This window comes from Chiloscyllium punctatum, chromosome 15 (genome assembly GCF_047496795.1).
Source record: "Chiloscyllium punctatum isolate Juve2018m chromosome 15, sChiPun1.3, whole genome shotgun sequence".
In the NCBI taxonomy this organism is placed as follows: Eukaryota; Metazoa; Chordata; class Chondrichthyes; order Orectolobiformes; family Hemiscylliidae; genus Chiloscyllium; species Chiloscyllium punctatum.
This window is the reverse complement of record NC_092753.1, coordinates 227,539-243,836: the sequence shown is the minus strand read 5'-3', so window position 1 is coordinate 243,836 and position 16,298 is coordinate 227,539. Positions and strand designations below refer to the sequence as shown.

Here is a 16,298-nt window from a genome sequence, read left to right as displayed (position 1 = left end):
ATACCGCTGTATATAACCAAGGCTGAGAAGAATTGGTGGATATGTTTTAACACCAGTATTTTTTAAGTAAAATCATCATTTATAAAGAAATGAAAAGAACAACTTATTCCTTTGTCTTTGTGATATGGCTTTCAAAATGTTGCTAGTTACAGTGGACTGGAAAGAGTCCTTCTGTCTTCAATGATTCCAGTCTAAATCACATCAACAATTTCTGGTGGTTGCTAACTACCCAGTATCAGAATCTGTTCCAGTACCTGTTGTGTTCTGTGGAGGTGATGTCTCTGTACCATTCACTGAAACGGAAGGGCACAATTTCAGATCAAATAACCAATAGTCTCACCTTTTGTGTGCCATCACTTTGTACATCATCCACAGGTGAATTATTTTCACAAAAAGACATCACTGACAACAATGCAGTAAATTTGCAATTATTCACAATTGTAATATTAAGTATTCTATCTTGCTTCTTGAAACGAGTTCATGCTAATTTTTATTCCAAGTTAAATTTGCATTTCTGTTAATGATTATCTATTTGATGTGTAACCAGACAAAACAGAAACAAGCTAATAGCATTATTATTAATTCTAAGTCACCTTAAATTCACCAACTAAAGTTGTGAGACTGGCAGTGTTCAGAGAAATGGCTCTTCTCCAAGTAACAACCACACATCAACATGCTATAAACTCACACTGATACACACTTCCCCCTCTGTGTGTCAATCACAAACAAGTGGCACATTGCTTCTATCAGTGTATTTACCTTTTCCTGGTGCACTAGCACCAATGATAAGGAGATGGGGCATAGTAAGACAATATGATCTGACGATCAATCTCACGATTAACCACTTAAAAGAGATTAGAACATGGAAGTCGAGGAAAGGGAAGGATTGCCAATTAAATGGACATGGTGTGACAATGAACATAAAGCATTCTTATAATCATTAAGTATGTATCAAGATTTGTTCATTAATATGTAGCTGTCATTTTCAAATTCAAAATTATGAAGTAGTTCGAGGTTGAATTGCAAATCAGGTGGTAACATTGCTAAAGGAGTTCCCTGCAAAGAGACTACAAGCAGGTTGATTTGATTTGTTTTCATACACATTGACAAGAAATGAGCAGGAGCGGCTGGGTCAGGATTTATTTGCCAATCCATGAGTGTCCTTGAGAAGGCGGAGATGGCTATCATCCAGAACTGCAGTAGTCCATGTGAGGGAGGTACGACCAGAGAGTTGTCGAAATGGGGTTTCAGGATTTTGACTGACTGACTGTGAAGGAATGCCAAAATGGATCAGAGTCTGGATGGTGTGGCTTCAATGGGAACTTGCATGATACAGTCTTGCCACAAAAGTGAATTAATCACTGACATGATTCTGGGAATCTAGGGTGTATAGATTCAAGGTAATTGCATACATACCAGTGACATTGAGAAGAAATTACTCAGTGGATTTTATGTGGATTAAAATACTATGTGGATTTTAATGGTTGAAAATAATGGTGGAAACTGATTCTACTTTAATGACATACTTATAAAAGGAGAAATTTGCAGCTGTATAGGGATAGAGCTGGTCAATAAGACAGATTGAATGGCAGGAGTGAACACAGGCCTAATGAGGGAATTAGCCTGATCCTAGATATTTTCTGATCCAACTATTCAAACAGAGGTTGAGATATATCTCTGCAGCAGGTGGGACTTGAACCTGGGCCTTGGTTCAAAGATAGGGACATTACCATTGCATTACAAGAGCCCAATAGCCCATTTCTATCCTCTATGATTCTCGGATCAATCTTATTCCTATGTGCTCAATTTATTGTAAATATTTCCAAAAGGGCGCAATTTCAGTACCTGTTGTGTTCTGTACAGGCGGTGTCATCGTAATAATTGTGCTGTTCACTGTAAACAAAGTATATGATTTCAGATCACATGATCAACATGCTAACCCTGATTGTGACATTACTTTTTAATTTGTCTGACAATTCAAGCACAGCTAAATAACTTTCACAAAAAGAAGGCTCTGCAGTTGGTTTGCTGCTGAAGCTGCTGGCATTTGCTGCAGTTCTGATATTGATGTACTATGAGGCCACTGTTCAACTTGTCCAAACCTCCCCCCTCTATCTGATACATTTACTCTTACATTACAAACTGCCTGCCTCTCTCATGCATTAAAACACAAGTCAACCCACAGAAACTGGCCATCTGCAACCCTGCATTCTCCATTGTGAAGCCCAATGTCTACCTGCATGACAGTATAAACCATCCTGAATAGATACTTGAGGACCTTACCAGATGCTGCAAGTCTTTGGTGTCCCTCAGCTCCAAAGTAGGTGGTTAAAGCCATTTACTGGTGGTGAAGTTGGGTCAGCAATAAGTACAATGACATGCTGAAGCTCTGTTTGCTGATGCTGAGTTGCATGAACATAGAATCCCAAAAGAGTGGAGCCATTGACCATGGAGGCACCAATTCCATGTAAAGAGAGGCTAGTTAATCGATGTAAAGAGAGGCTAGCCATTCTGCAAGTTGCAATGGATGCTGATAAGACAACCTGCCAGGAAACTGCTCAGTATGACCTGTTATGTTTTTCCACTGTCTTAGAATCTCAGAAATTACATTTCCAGCACCTTTGATAATTGGGAATGTGATAGGAACTAGAAAGCACTCCAAGGAGACAGACAGGCAGGTAGATAGATAGATAGTCTGAGAGTTGTTATTATGTATTGCACTGAAAGAAACTCAACGTATGGAATCCCCGTAAGCAGTTAATATTGAGCTAGTTTGGTACAACAATAAGCTCAGGTCTTGTGATACACTAAACTTCCTCCACATATAACAAGAAACACCTTGTATATAAAATTTAAATTACACATATAAATTTCCAGAAACAGAACTGAACAAGCAACACCTTAAATTTGATTAGTTGGGAATACTAAGCTATTGCTCTTATAACGTACCCAAAACATATATCACTGTATAAAGCCCCTGCTGCCAGAGTCATTTACATGTGGATTTTTCTTTAACAACAGTATATTTTTAATTAATTCATCAGTATAAAGAAATAAAAAAGAACAGTTTATTTCTTCTTCTTTACCACATGGCTTTCAAACAGCTGACAATCACAATGAAAGTCCCATTCTCTCCTCAATGATTCCTGTCTCAATCACATCAACAATTTCTGGTGGTTGTTAACTTCCCAATAACAGAATCTGGTGTTTGATAATCCTAATAATTTGGAAGAGCACATTTCCAGTACCTGTTGTGTTCTGTGGAGGTGATGTCTCTGTACCGTTCTCTGAAACGGAAAGGCACAATTTCAGATCAAATAATCAATCAATAGTCTCACCCTTTCTGTGCCATCACTTTGTACATGGTCCACAGGTAAATTACTTTCATAAAAAGAAGTCACTATAATGATGCAGCACTGTTGCAATTATTCACAATTGTAATGTTATGTATTCCACCTTGCTTCTTCAAACAAGTTCGTGCTAATTTTTATTCCAAGTTAAATTTGTATTTCTATTACTAATTATCTATTTTGAAGGGTAACCCGCCAAAATAGAAATAAACTAGTAATATTATTATTAATGCTAAGTCCCTAAATTTACCACCTAAAGTTGAGTGACTGGCAACGTTCAGAGAAATGTCTGTTCTCCCAGTAACTACCACATGTCAACAGACTATAAACTCACCCCTCTCCCCTGTATCAGTCACAAACATGTTGCTTCTGTGCTATTAAGAATATCAATCATTTCCTGATGCCCTAGCAGCAACTAAGTGTATTGGGGTTGAGGGGTGTCAAGCATTATGATTTGATTGTCACTCTCACGATTGACCACCTCAAACTTTAAGGACATGAGGACATAGAAATAGAGAAAAGGGAAGGATTTGTCAAAAATTACACATGGTGAGACAGTGAATGGAAAGGATTCTTATGATCACTAAGTATATACCAAGGTTTGTTCATTAGTATATAACCGTCATCATTAAATTCAAAATTATGAAATAGTTCTGAGATGGATTGTAGATCTGGTGGTAACATTGCCAGGGGAATTCTCTATGAAAAGATTATAAGCAGATTAATTTGATTTGTTTCATATTCCTTGACAAAAAATGAGCAGGAGTGGCTGGGTCACTATTTTTTGCCAATCCGTGATTGTCCTTGAGAAGATGGTCGTGGGCTATCATCTTGAACTCCTACAGTCCATGTGAGGGGCATATGACCAGAGAGTTGTGGAAATGGGATTTTAGGATTTTAACTGTGTGACAGTGAAGAAATGCTAATATAGTTCCAAGTCAGGACGGTGTGGCTTCGACAGGAACTTGCACGTTACAATATTACCACAAAAGGTGAATTAATCGCTGCAGAATTCCTAATCGCTGACATGATTCTGGGCAACTAGGGTGTATAGATTCAAGGTAATTGGCATATTTACCAGGGTGGCAATAATAAGAAATTGCTCAATGAGTTAATACTATTTGCATTTTGGTGGTTGAAAAAAATATGGTGACAATGAATACGCCAGGGCTGTTTTCCCTAGAGCATTGGAGGCTGGGGGGGTGACTTTATAGAGGTTTATAAAATCATGAGGGGCATGGATATGGTCAATAGACAAGGTTTTTTCCCTAAGGTGGGGGAGTCCAGAACTAGAGGGCATAGGTTTAGGGTGAGAGGGGAAAGGGGTAAAGGAGACCTAAGGGGCAACTTTTTCACACAGAGGGTGGTACGCGTATGGAATGAGCTGCCCGAGGAAGAGGTGGATGCTGGTACAATTGCAACATTTAAAAGGCATCTGAATGTGTATATGAATAGGAAGGGTTTGGAGGGATATGGGCTGGGTGCTGGCCAGTGGGACTAGATTGGGTTGGGATATCTGGTCAGCATGAACAAGTGAGACCAAAGGCTCTGTTTCCGTGCTGTAAATCTCTATGATTCTATGACTCTACTTTACAGATATACTTAATAAAGGAGGAATAGAGCTGGTCAATGAGACAGATTGAATATCAGGAGCCAACACAGGCATAATAAGGGAATTAGCCTGATTCTAGATATTTTCTGATCAAACTATTCAAAGAGAAGTTAAGATATATCTCTGCAGCAGGTGGGACTTGAACCAGGGTCCTCTAGTTAGAAGGTAGGGACATTACCACTGCATTACAAGAGTCCAATAGCCTGCTTCTATCCCCTATCATTCTCTGATCAATCTTATTCCTGGGTGCTCAATTTATTTCCAAAGGGCACATTTTCAGTACCTGTTGTGTTCTGTAGAGGCGGTGTCATCATAATAATTGTGCTGTTCACTGTAAAGAAAGTATATGATTTCAGATCACATGATCAATATGCTTACCCTGATTGTGACATTACTTTTTAACTTTTCTGACAATTCAATCACAGGTAAATAACTTGCATGAAAAGAAGTGTTGGTGACAAGTAAGTTTTTGTCATTGACCAAGGCAAGTCATTTCTTGTTTCCTTTTTGATTTCCGCCTCGGTAATTGAGTAATCAAGGTGAGTGCAGCAGTTGATGGATCTCACAACAATTGTGACGGGCATTCTCACCACTTTCATGGCCTTCTAGCTTTTTAAAGAAAAAGTTCAAAAGTAATGGACTAAAGAAAAATCTAGTGCATGGCAATCTGACAGCACAAATTGTCCAGCTCTGCTGAAGTTGCAAATTATGCCAAGACTAAGGGCTTGGATAACTGAGATGGAAGAGACTGTAAACACAACAAGATCCTGGATATCCAGACTTTATAGATTAAAGCTAATTACCATATGTGCTCTTGGGAGGTTGAGGAGAAGTTACTCAGCAAGTTGTTATTGTTTAGATTACAGTGGCTGAGTGGACACTGAGGTAATTGAATCTGACAATTTCTCTCTCTATATTGTACTTTCCTCTATATCATTGTGCATCTTAAAAGAGATACTGACAGAATTATAGTGGGCAGATTTAATCCATCAATATGTGTTAGTGAAAAGGAGCTTAAATGCGTTTGTACGGCTACAGGAACAGAAGTCAGTTTTGTCCACTAGTGTCTAAATCAGTTTTCAAAATATAATTCTTTGAATAATGATTTGCAAATCCCTGTCCCAAGTGAGATGATCATAGTGTTCCCTGTAAAAGAAGTTGTATATGGTAGCATAGTTGTTTATACTATACTATACTATATACTATATAAGTTCAGTTGTATATGGTACACTTCCATCTCAACATAGACAGCAGCAAATCTACTGAAGTAAGTGCCAAAAGGAAGATGTAGAAGAAGTGGGCCGTTCAGCCCATCGAATCTGCCCCACCATTCAATGAGGTTGTGACTGATCTGATAATTCTCTACTGCATTTTTCTGCCTTTTCCTTGTAACCTTTGATTCCCTTACTGAGTCTAGGTATTTCTAATAAATGATAACTCTTGTTCAGTACAGAAACCTAGTCCATGCTTTCTGTCAACTTGGGTCCGAAGATCAAGTAAATTGGAGAGCTTTGGTGTACTTTATAAAATCTTTAACTTTTGTGACAACTCAAGGAATAGCAAGGTTCGGTTTCCAGCATACTACCCAATGAGTCACAGCACTTTCAAAGACAGTGGAGCAGCGTTTGAACAAATGGATTAAGAAAAATTTTACTGCTGCATATAATAGCAGGAATCAACCCTGCTATGCAAATTCTCCACCTCTGTTGAAGGTACAAATTATTTTAATTATAACTAATGACTAATAGCTCAGGCAAATGGTTAATCATATCAGCAACATTGAAGAGTATAGTTCTTAATGATTCTCAGCTAATGGGGAAACACCTGAGATTAATTGAAGATGAAATGCACAAGTGTAATGTGCAAAACAGTCTCCTTCTATCCTGTATAATCTTCTGATCAATCACATCAGTAATTTCTTGCTGTTTTTAATCGTTCAATTTCACAGTCAGGTTTCTTACATTCTTCCAAAGAATAATAATTCTGGATTCAAAATGTTTCTGTATCCACAAGTGCTGCCAGCCCTGCTGAGTTTCTCCAGCACTTTCTGTTTTTATTTCAGATCTCCAACTTCTGCCATATTTTGCTTTTAGTCTTATATTCTTTCTATATTCAAAAAATGCATTTGTAGAGACATACGTCACACGAACAAAAGTGATATTTGTTACGAGTAAAGTATGTGATTTTAGATCAGACAATCCACATGTCATCCTGTTCACAACATTGAATACATTAAGTGTTGAAATAGGATTTGTAAATTGTGGACAGAATACGATGCCAGTGCATCAATTTCTTGTGTAAGATGACAAATGGTTAAAGGAATGTGTCTCCACACTGTAAACCCTGAAATCACATGTCTAGTAGCTGGCCTGTTTGATGGTAAAACATAATAAGTTCTGGAATAAATATATGATGTGTTTGTGGAAACAATTTTAACAGTAACTTGTCAAAAGAAAATTGGATAAGTACTGGGAAAGAAAAAATGTCCAGGTTTATGTGAAAAAAGCAGGACTGTGGAACTAATCAAGCAACTCTTTCAAACACAAACTTGTATCATAGAATTCTTACAGTGTGGAAGCAGGCTGTTCGGCCCATCAAGTCCACTTGGACCCTCCAAAGATCATCCCACCCAAGAACCTTGCATTTTCCACGGCTGACCCACACATTCCTGGACACTATGGGCAATGTAACATGGCCAATCCATCTAACCTGTACTTCTTCAGACTGCGGGAGGAAACCCACGCAGACACAGAGAGAATGTGCAAACTCCACACAGTTGCCCAAGGCTGGAATCAAACCCGGGTCCCTGGTGCTGTGAGGCAGCAGTGCTAACCACTGAGCCACCGTACTGCCCAAATGTTTTTGAAGAACTATAAGCTCAATGCACTGAACAGTGTCCTACTGTCCAGTCTGATCCAATAATAAAATGCAACAGGAACTTCCTGTGAGTGTGAATGGCTCAATTTCAATAACAGCCAAAATTTTCAAACATCACATTTTAGTTACCTGGTATGATTTGTGAAGGTGATGTCCTATTTGTAGCAGTGGTCATCCCTGTAAGAGAAGGATATGATTTCAGATGAGACAATAAACATCTTGATTATGTTGTGAATTGTAAATAGGTTAGGGCACAGGCAAATTACTTTCACAAAGAAGTTCCTAAGGATTATCCTGTAAAAATGTCAATTTCATGAGTGTAATCCAGGTGTTCCCTCCAATTTCTTCAAACATGTTTGTCTGTGCTGTTTGGAGCTATGTTAATTTCCAACTAAACATTTTTTTTGTGATTAAACATCCACTTTGACCTGTAGTCAGCCAAAATAGGGAGAAACATGTATTATTATTAACTCTAAAAGTCATTAATCTTACTAATTAAAATTGTGTATTGACAATGTTCAGAGAAACAGACCTCTACCTGGAAATCTCCATGCATCTAGAAACTGTGAACTCACATTGATGGAGTCTTTCCCTCGCTACTGTAGTACAAGCCAGTCATGAGAGGTGACAACTTGCTTCTGTGTTATTAAGTATACCGATCTTTTTATTATGCTGTAGTACCAGAGATAAGGGGGTGTGGCAAGACAACATGATCTGACTATTACTCTCACCATTCAACACTGCCAAACTTAAAGGGAATGAGGAAATGGATGTACAGACAAGTGAAGTACTTTTCAATAATTGCAAATGGTGAGACAGTGACATTTGTATCTTGCTTAAATGTGAATGAAACATATAACTATCATTTTCAAATTGGAAATTATGAAAAGGTTGTGAGATGCCTTGTAGATCAGGTGATAGCTTTGGCAAGGCAATTCAGTGTAAATAGACTCCAAATAGATAGGTTTGATTTGATTTTACATTAATGTGTGACATAGCAATGTCAGTGACTAAATCAGCATTTATTGCCCCTCCATAACTGCCCTTGAGAAGGTGACAGTGAGCTGCCTTCTTGAACTGTTTGCAGTCCATGTGAGGTAAGTGCAGGAAACTATAATCTCCAACAGGATGCAGGGTAGCCAAAATATATAGATTTAACATAACTAACATTCGGTGGAGTGGTGTTAATCACTAGACTGTTGATCCAGAAACCTTGGCAATGTTCTGGGAGATCCAGGTTTGAATTCTGTCATGCAGACTGTAGAATTTGAATTCAATAAAATATATGGAATTAAGAATCTAATGACAACCATTGTCAATTATTGACTCACTGATGTCTCTTAAGGAAGAACATCCTTATCCAGTCTAACCTATGTGAGGCTTCAGACCCACAGACCATCTGGGAAAATTGAAATAGGGAATAAATGTTAGGCTGGCCAGTGACACCCACATGCCAAGAATGAATTACAAAAAACGCAGTATAGGTAAGTTAAGGAGAAATTACTCAGTAAATTTATCTCATCTTTTAGGTTGTAGTGATTGAAAATTTGGTGAAAGTTGATTCTACTCTAACTATACACTTGAAAAGGAGACATTTGCAGGTCTGTGGGGACAGAGCAGGGCGGTGGAATTAATTGAATAGCAAGAGTGAGCAAAGGTATCTCAGAGTAAAATTTCAAATAAATGTTTATGGAAGCTGGAAATCTGAAACAGAAATTGCTGAAAAAACAGCTAACGTTTCAAGTCTGCTGACTCTTTTAATCAGTCACCAGGCTTGAAATATTAACTCTGATTTCTTCCCACAGGTTCTGCTAGACCTGCTGAGTTTCTCTTGCAATTTCTTTTTTTGCTTTAACTTCACATATGACCAGTTAGGACAGGGATGAGGAGGACTTTACTCTCTTGGAAGGTAGTGAATCTGTGGAGTAGATTACCACAAGGATCATGAAGTATATTCAAGGCAAAGACATATTTTTAACCAGTAAGGGATCAAGGGTTAAGGGGAAAAGATATGAAAGTGAAATTGGGAATTATTTGGTCAGCCAAGATCTCTTTGAATTCTATGGAGCAAATGGCCTACTTTTGCTCCCGTGTCTTCTACACTTATGGTCTATGTCTCCTTTTATCCTGTATGATTCTCTGATCAAGCACATCAGCAATTTCCTGAAGTTATCAAATACTCAGTTTCAGCATCAGGTTTCTGATATCCTTACTATTTTTAAACAGCAAATTTTCAGTACCTGTTGTGTTCTGTGCAATGGATGTATTATTCATAGTAATGATGTACACTGTAAGGAAAGTGGGCTTCAGGTCAGATATAACTTCAGCACAGTCAATCAATCAACAGCTTCACTATATCCATAACATTTCTTTGTACATTCTACAAAGCCGGTGAGCTGCTTAAGGATTTGATTACAAAGTTTTGCATCTTCTCATGAGATGAATAAATCTAGACCATTCCTTCTGAGTCCATGCTTAAAATGGAATTAGCTTGAAGAGAAATAATCTCAGAAATGTCCATATTCATTCTAAGAGTTGCTGATCTCCCCATTAAAACTGTGTTCATATAATATTCAGAGAAATGATCATTCACCCAGAGTATTATCAGCAAATCTGCCAAAGTAAGACTCACTTTGATATTCAGCCTCCTCCACAAGATTTAAGCATATATTAAAGACATTCAACTGATCATTTTGTTACGATAAATTGTCTTGGTGTTCTTCTGCATTTGGGACCAACAAAGTGGGTGTGTGAGAATTAGGCAATTAGATCTGACAATTAGTCTCTCTATGTAGTGCTTCCCTCTGTATTATTATGCAACTTAAAAAGAGATACTGATGGGAAATTAACAGATTGGGCTGAGTTTGCCAACTAGTGAGCATTGTGAGCTTTCAAAACCATTGTACACTCAGGAAAAGAAAAATCAAATTTATCCAATTATGTACAGCTGTACAGCTTTCAAAATTGAAATACCTCAAGCACCTATTTGCAAGTTACCTGTCCCAGGTTGGATTCTGATGTTGGTAAAAGATGATAAGTAGTTAGAATGCACATGGTAGATTTCCAGCTTGAAAATCAATGGAGCTAACAGGGCAAAGTGGTGTGTGTACAAACCAGTCCAATGTCAGGAGGTAAGAAAACCAAATGGATAGGACAAGTTCTCTAGCTCAGTGGTTGACAAATTTCCTCACAAGCCCGTCCCACCCCCACTAACCCTTTCATTGAGGTTCACTTCACTGCACTATCATTCTGACACTAATCGCGAGTTTTAGCAACTAAAACCACCATCTCAGAACTCACATTTCCAACATCTGTCCTCTTTGATGGGAATATCAGATATAACCAGGAGTGCATTACATAATGATTTGACAGAAGCATACCTGGCAGTAAATGTTGTGATAATCATGTATAACTTTATCATTATTGTTGGGATTTTTTAAAAATGAAGATAAATGGATTTTGATTTGTCTCATGAAAGTCAAAAAGTCATTTGGAAAGTGATCTAAATAGGCCTAAGAAGGCAAGTGACTTGAGTTAAATGCATAGCAGACAACTGTACTGTTAATGAATGAAATGTTTATACTGCTGGGTCTATGACAGGCAGAGTAAACAGATCAGTGTGCATTTCGTTTTGACTTTAGAGCAGGAAGAAAAACAGGCTGGTTCAGGGAAACCAGTCACCTCAGCTAACATGGAACAGCTTCGATAAAAAGGCATCACACTACTAGAACTAGGAGATTATAGGCTATCAGCTTTGTGAAAAATTTCTGTCAGCAGATGCAAAAAGAATAATTTAAAATGGTCTCAGCAATCCAAAGGGAAAAAAAAAGTAGGGAAAAGTGAATTAAATAACGATTTAAAAAACTGAGATAGAAGTGATAATGCTCTGGGATTGAGTTTCTGTAGGGGACAGTATTGGAAACAGCTTAATACTTAGTTTTATATATAATATACACAGTTAGACAGATCCAAACAATGTTTGTTTTCTTCTTTTGTGTAATATAAGTATGTTTTGTTGTTAAAAACATCTGGAGTCTTGTGTGACTATGTTTCAGTGACTAACCACCATGTTAAACACTGCAAATATCCAACTTCAGTTCTATCAAGCCTCTTTTTTATTTTTGATCTGACTTGTCCAGTACAATCAAAACACTGTTAAACAGAAATAAATACTGGAGAAGGAGGTTTATGTGGGAATAGCAGGAAAGTTAGAATAATTGAGTAGCATTTTCAGAAAAATCTGTCGCGGCTCAATGAACTGAACATTCATCTTTACTCCTGTCTGATTTAATAATAAAGCACACCGAGTGTTTTCTGTGGTTCTGAGCAGTATAACTTCAGCAGGTTACTTCAATTCTTAATGGGCCAGATTTCTCTGGGTAGCAGATAACAATCAGAGTCAAATTGCCATTCCCTTCTGAAGTTCTTACCACAAGAAAGAGCTCTGTATTTACAGGCATATTGATCAAGGCTCCTCCAGAAATGCGAGTGTACTTTGAATTGGACAGATCCCTTGTAGTGCAGGTGAGCTGGGGGTAAAGTCAAACCATGCCCCTTTTCTCAAAGTATTCTGAGATTTAAATGTCCAGCACCACAGACAACAACTTTGACAGCTCTTGTGAAAGGTTAAGTACATAAGGTAACTGTGGGGTCAGGGTGCCAGGTAAGTAAAATGCCAATTGTGTGGGGTGGGGAGCGCAGGGTGCCAGATTGGTAGGACATCAGATGCGTAGGGTGCCTAAAGCAAAGGAAGGAGAAGATGGGGGTTTAGCATGATGGAGTGTTTACTGTAGGTCAGGAACAGCAGGTGATATTTGGTCCAGCGAGGGAGGGGTTTCAGTCCCAGGAGGTGAAGGGTGTACGTTAGGTTCCAAGGTGCAGGTGGATTTCTGGCATGGTGGCTAGGGTTGTAGTGGTGCTGGACCCCGAGTTGAGTGGGGAGGTTATGAGGAAAGTGAGGGATCAATGGACGGGTATTGGGGTTGTGTGGTAAGTTGGTGGGGTCACTTTTATTATTACCCAGGTGTTAGACTGGATAGTTAATAGCATATTTCTTTTTCCAAAATAACTATTCACCTAACTGCAGAGCAGCCCTCCAGATTCTCTGGCTTAAATGGATATTTTTGGACGGCTTCAGGTGCAGGTGACTGACCCTTTAGGATCTTCACTCTCCCAGGCCATTCCCTCAGAATGCCCTAAATGAGGAATTCCACAGGAACTCAATGTACTCTTCCCAAATATTCTGCAGGGAGGACTATCTGGCCTGTGGAAAATCCAAGCAACCACTTTTTCCAAACAGCATATTGACAGCACTGTACCTGTTATCTTCTGTGCAGATAATGTCTCATTAGTAGTCATGGTGCTTGCTGTAAGGGAAGAACATGATTCTGAAATCAGATGATGAACAGCCAAACCCTCTCTGTGGCATTACTTTATAAATTACTCACAGTTAGGTACAGGGAGATTGCTTTCATAAGAAGTGTCAGGATCAGAATGTTAAACATTAAATTGTTTGTGAGTTATAAACTATTTCCTTCATTAGGGAGGCTCTTCAAATCAAGTTTGCCTTTGCTGATTGGAATTAAAGTCTATTCTGAGTTCAAATTAGGTTTATTGGTTGGAATTTGCTATTAAAATGTGATGATGTGCAGGTTCCATGATACAACGACTTCCATGGGTTGGGTTGAGCTATCTCACAAGATTCTGCACTTTTTTCACCTCATTGTTAAAGCAAGTGCAGCCGCTGAATCTCTTGCCGAGAAATTCTTGCCACTTCCACAGCCCTCCAGCTTCCAGGTCTGAGACTCTCTTCAAGGACCAGCTTGACACCACTTTCAATACTGCAGGCCAGACATGGCCCCTCAGGCTGTGGTGTTGCCCCTACATTGTGAACAGATGACCCTGAGAAAAGCTCAGCTGGGTCCACATTTCCTGGGATGGATCTTGATGTGCTGGTCGATGGCATGAAGAAGTGAGGGTCAGACCTCCTCTTAGCTGATGTAGAAAGAGGCCATCCTTACCAAAGATGATGGACTACAACCCTCATCATCACATGCATCATGTCCACTCAAGGTCTCTCACCCACTTCATTCTTAACAAATACTAACCCTTCCTATCTTCTACATGTACCACTCACTCATTGAGGAGGTCTTACCACCTCTCTCGTCATGCATGATAACTAAGTGCTATTGCAGGTACTTCTAATGTACTGAATTTATCTCTTTGTCTCATTGAAGGACAGACTGGACCACAACTGGGCTGAGAGGTCCACATTTCTATTCTGCTCTTATGCAGGCAAGCTAGCGGCATCCAGGGAACTTTGAGAGGGTATCAGCCTCAGACCTTCAGTTCTAGTTCGGAGGTAGAATCCTGTCGACCGTGACAGGATGCACTGATAATGTGCTCACTTATACTCTCCAACCTGCCACATAGATTGTTCACATGTATCATCACACCTGAACAGTCTGCACATTCTCTGAAGCATTGAAGGGTTGCCAATGGTCGAAGCATCTTCCTCAGACTTCGCAAAAACCCGTGGTTGTCATGACAGGCTGCACCACACACATTCAGATGTCATATCCTCCCTGATGGTTTCATAGCTATGTAATTTTAAGGTCATTGCAGAGTGACCTGCACAATCCACTCGAGCCCCATGGCTTTTCCATAATTTCTCATATTCCTTGTTGTGCTGCTGTTCCAATGCCCTGAAGACCGTTTCACCTCCCCTTGTCTGAGTACATTTACAATACTATTCATGTGTTCACTTTACCCCCCAAAGTTCAAAAAGTTGCATAGTCCATAGGATGCCTTTGTTAGTCCCCATGTAGAGGCCAGAGAGTCAATGATTTGCTTAAACCTCCATATTGAGAGCTTCTAGTTTCTCCCATTTAACAAGTGGACTCACCTTATTACTTCAAATGTCCCTATCACGGTGACAATTCCCTCAGTGACCCAAATCAGTGAAATTCATCCCTAGGCTTGAGCTGCCTGCTTTTCTCAGGCCACCATGGATTGTACCATGAAAAGGCCCCTGACAATTAGTGACTGATCTCTCAATGTCATCCTACATGCCCTGTTCTGTTTGCACTTGAATTTGAGAACTGACTGTGTCCCAATCCATGGATTGCAAGGGGATGGATCTCTGGAATTACCTGGGACCAAGCACCTCACTAACCATGGCCAACCCCTATGGACTGACTGTGATGGCAACCCTTGATTGACTGTATATCACTCCAACTCCACTAAGCACTGCTCCCCTATGATTATCTGCCAACTACTTCAAGCTCACGCAATGTGATTGCCACCTAAATCTGCTGGCATATGTTGCAGCTCTAATGATGACATGATACCATATTGTGACATATCCACCCTCTGCCCCCTAATAAAGTGTTTAGCGTTCCCATCGCTAACAGCAGTCTGCCTCTCCTTCTGCACTAAAAAGGCAAGTGAACCCTCAGAGGCTGGTTACTTCTGAGTAAGCACTAAAGGCACTGTATGTTAAAAAGAAAACTAAGACCCAGAACATGTCAGTGTGAAAACTTCTGCCTCAATAGTGAGATGCCAGGCTGTCCCTGAACGCAAAGTGACCTGGCAAAAGCCGCAAGTCCTTTAGTTCCAAAGTAAATGGTTGAAGCCATTCATTACTGTAACACCTTGTGCACAAGAAGTAGTCCTATATATTAAGACATGAGACAGCCAGCAAAACCAATCTGTGAGCTGCAATAGATGCAGATGAGAGAAGTTGTCAGGTACCCATGTTGTATTACAAAAACAGAGAATCACAGAAAAATTACAATTCAGAAGGAAGCTATTTGGCCATTCTACATCAGTTCTTCAAATGACCATCATTACCTCCTGCCAATGTCCTGCTTTTTACATCTATCCTTGTACATTATTCTAATCCAAATAATTAATCAATACCCTTTTCAATAACTCATTTGAATCTGCTCCCGTCAAACCTCGAGACAGTGCATTCCATGCTCCAAATACTCACTGAGTTAAGTATCTTCCCACATCACGTTTACTGTTGGAGCTTTTGCACACTTTTGTTTCTTGATCAAGGAGAGGAAGCTTAGAAGTATCAAGAACAAAAATTACTGGAAAGGCTCAGTGGGTCTGGCAGCATCTGTGGAGACGAAGCAGAGTTAAAGTTTCGGGTCGAGTGAGCGTTCCTCAGAACCTACCATCAGTTCTGAAGAAGGGTCACTCAACCTAAACGTTAACTCTGGTCTCTCTCCACAGATGCTGCCAGACCTGCTGAGCTTTTCCAGCAATTTCTGCTTTGTTTCTGATTTACAGAATCCGCAATTCTTTCAGATTTAGATTAGAATTATGATGGTGATACAGTGGGCTAAGGCACTACTGAGATGCAAAATGCATGGAAATTAGTTTGCCTTCACTCGTGAGTTAGATTCTGACATCAGCATCTAAGGCTTGAGGACTGATTTGGGCAAATTTCT

At 39.4% G+C, this 16,298-nt stretch overlaps 1 protein-coding gene across 19 annotated transcripts in view; it reads right to left on the bottom strand.

Annotated features, from left to right (window-relative positions):
* LOC140485969 (uncharacterized) overlaps positions 1-16,298 on the bottom strand; it is a 208,805-nt gene that overhangs the window by 44,416 nt on the left and 148,091 nt on the right. For 16 of the 19 annotated variants that reach the window (XM_072584407.1, XM_072584420.1, XM_072584411.1 and 13 more), the window contains 7 exons: positions 13,158-13,205; positions 10,080-10,127; positions 7,969-8,016; positions 5,246-5,293; positions 3,249-3,287; positions 1,846-1,893; positions 255-293 (listed from right to left, as the gene is read on the bottom strand). In XM_072584407.1, the coding sequence (XP_072440508.1) occupies positions 255-293; positions 1,846-1,893; positions 3,249-3,287; positions 5,246-5,293; positions 7,969-8,016; positions 10,080-10,127; positions 13,158-13,205 (318 nt within the window). The remainder of the gene's footprint in view (positions 1-254; positions 294-1,845; positions 1,894-3,248; positions 3,288-5,245; positions 5,294-7,968; positions 8,017-10,079; positions 10,128-13,157; positions 13,206-16,298) is intronic. The other 3 variants (XM_072584413.1, XM_072584415.1, XM_072584422.1) reach the window with 3 other exon arrangements.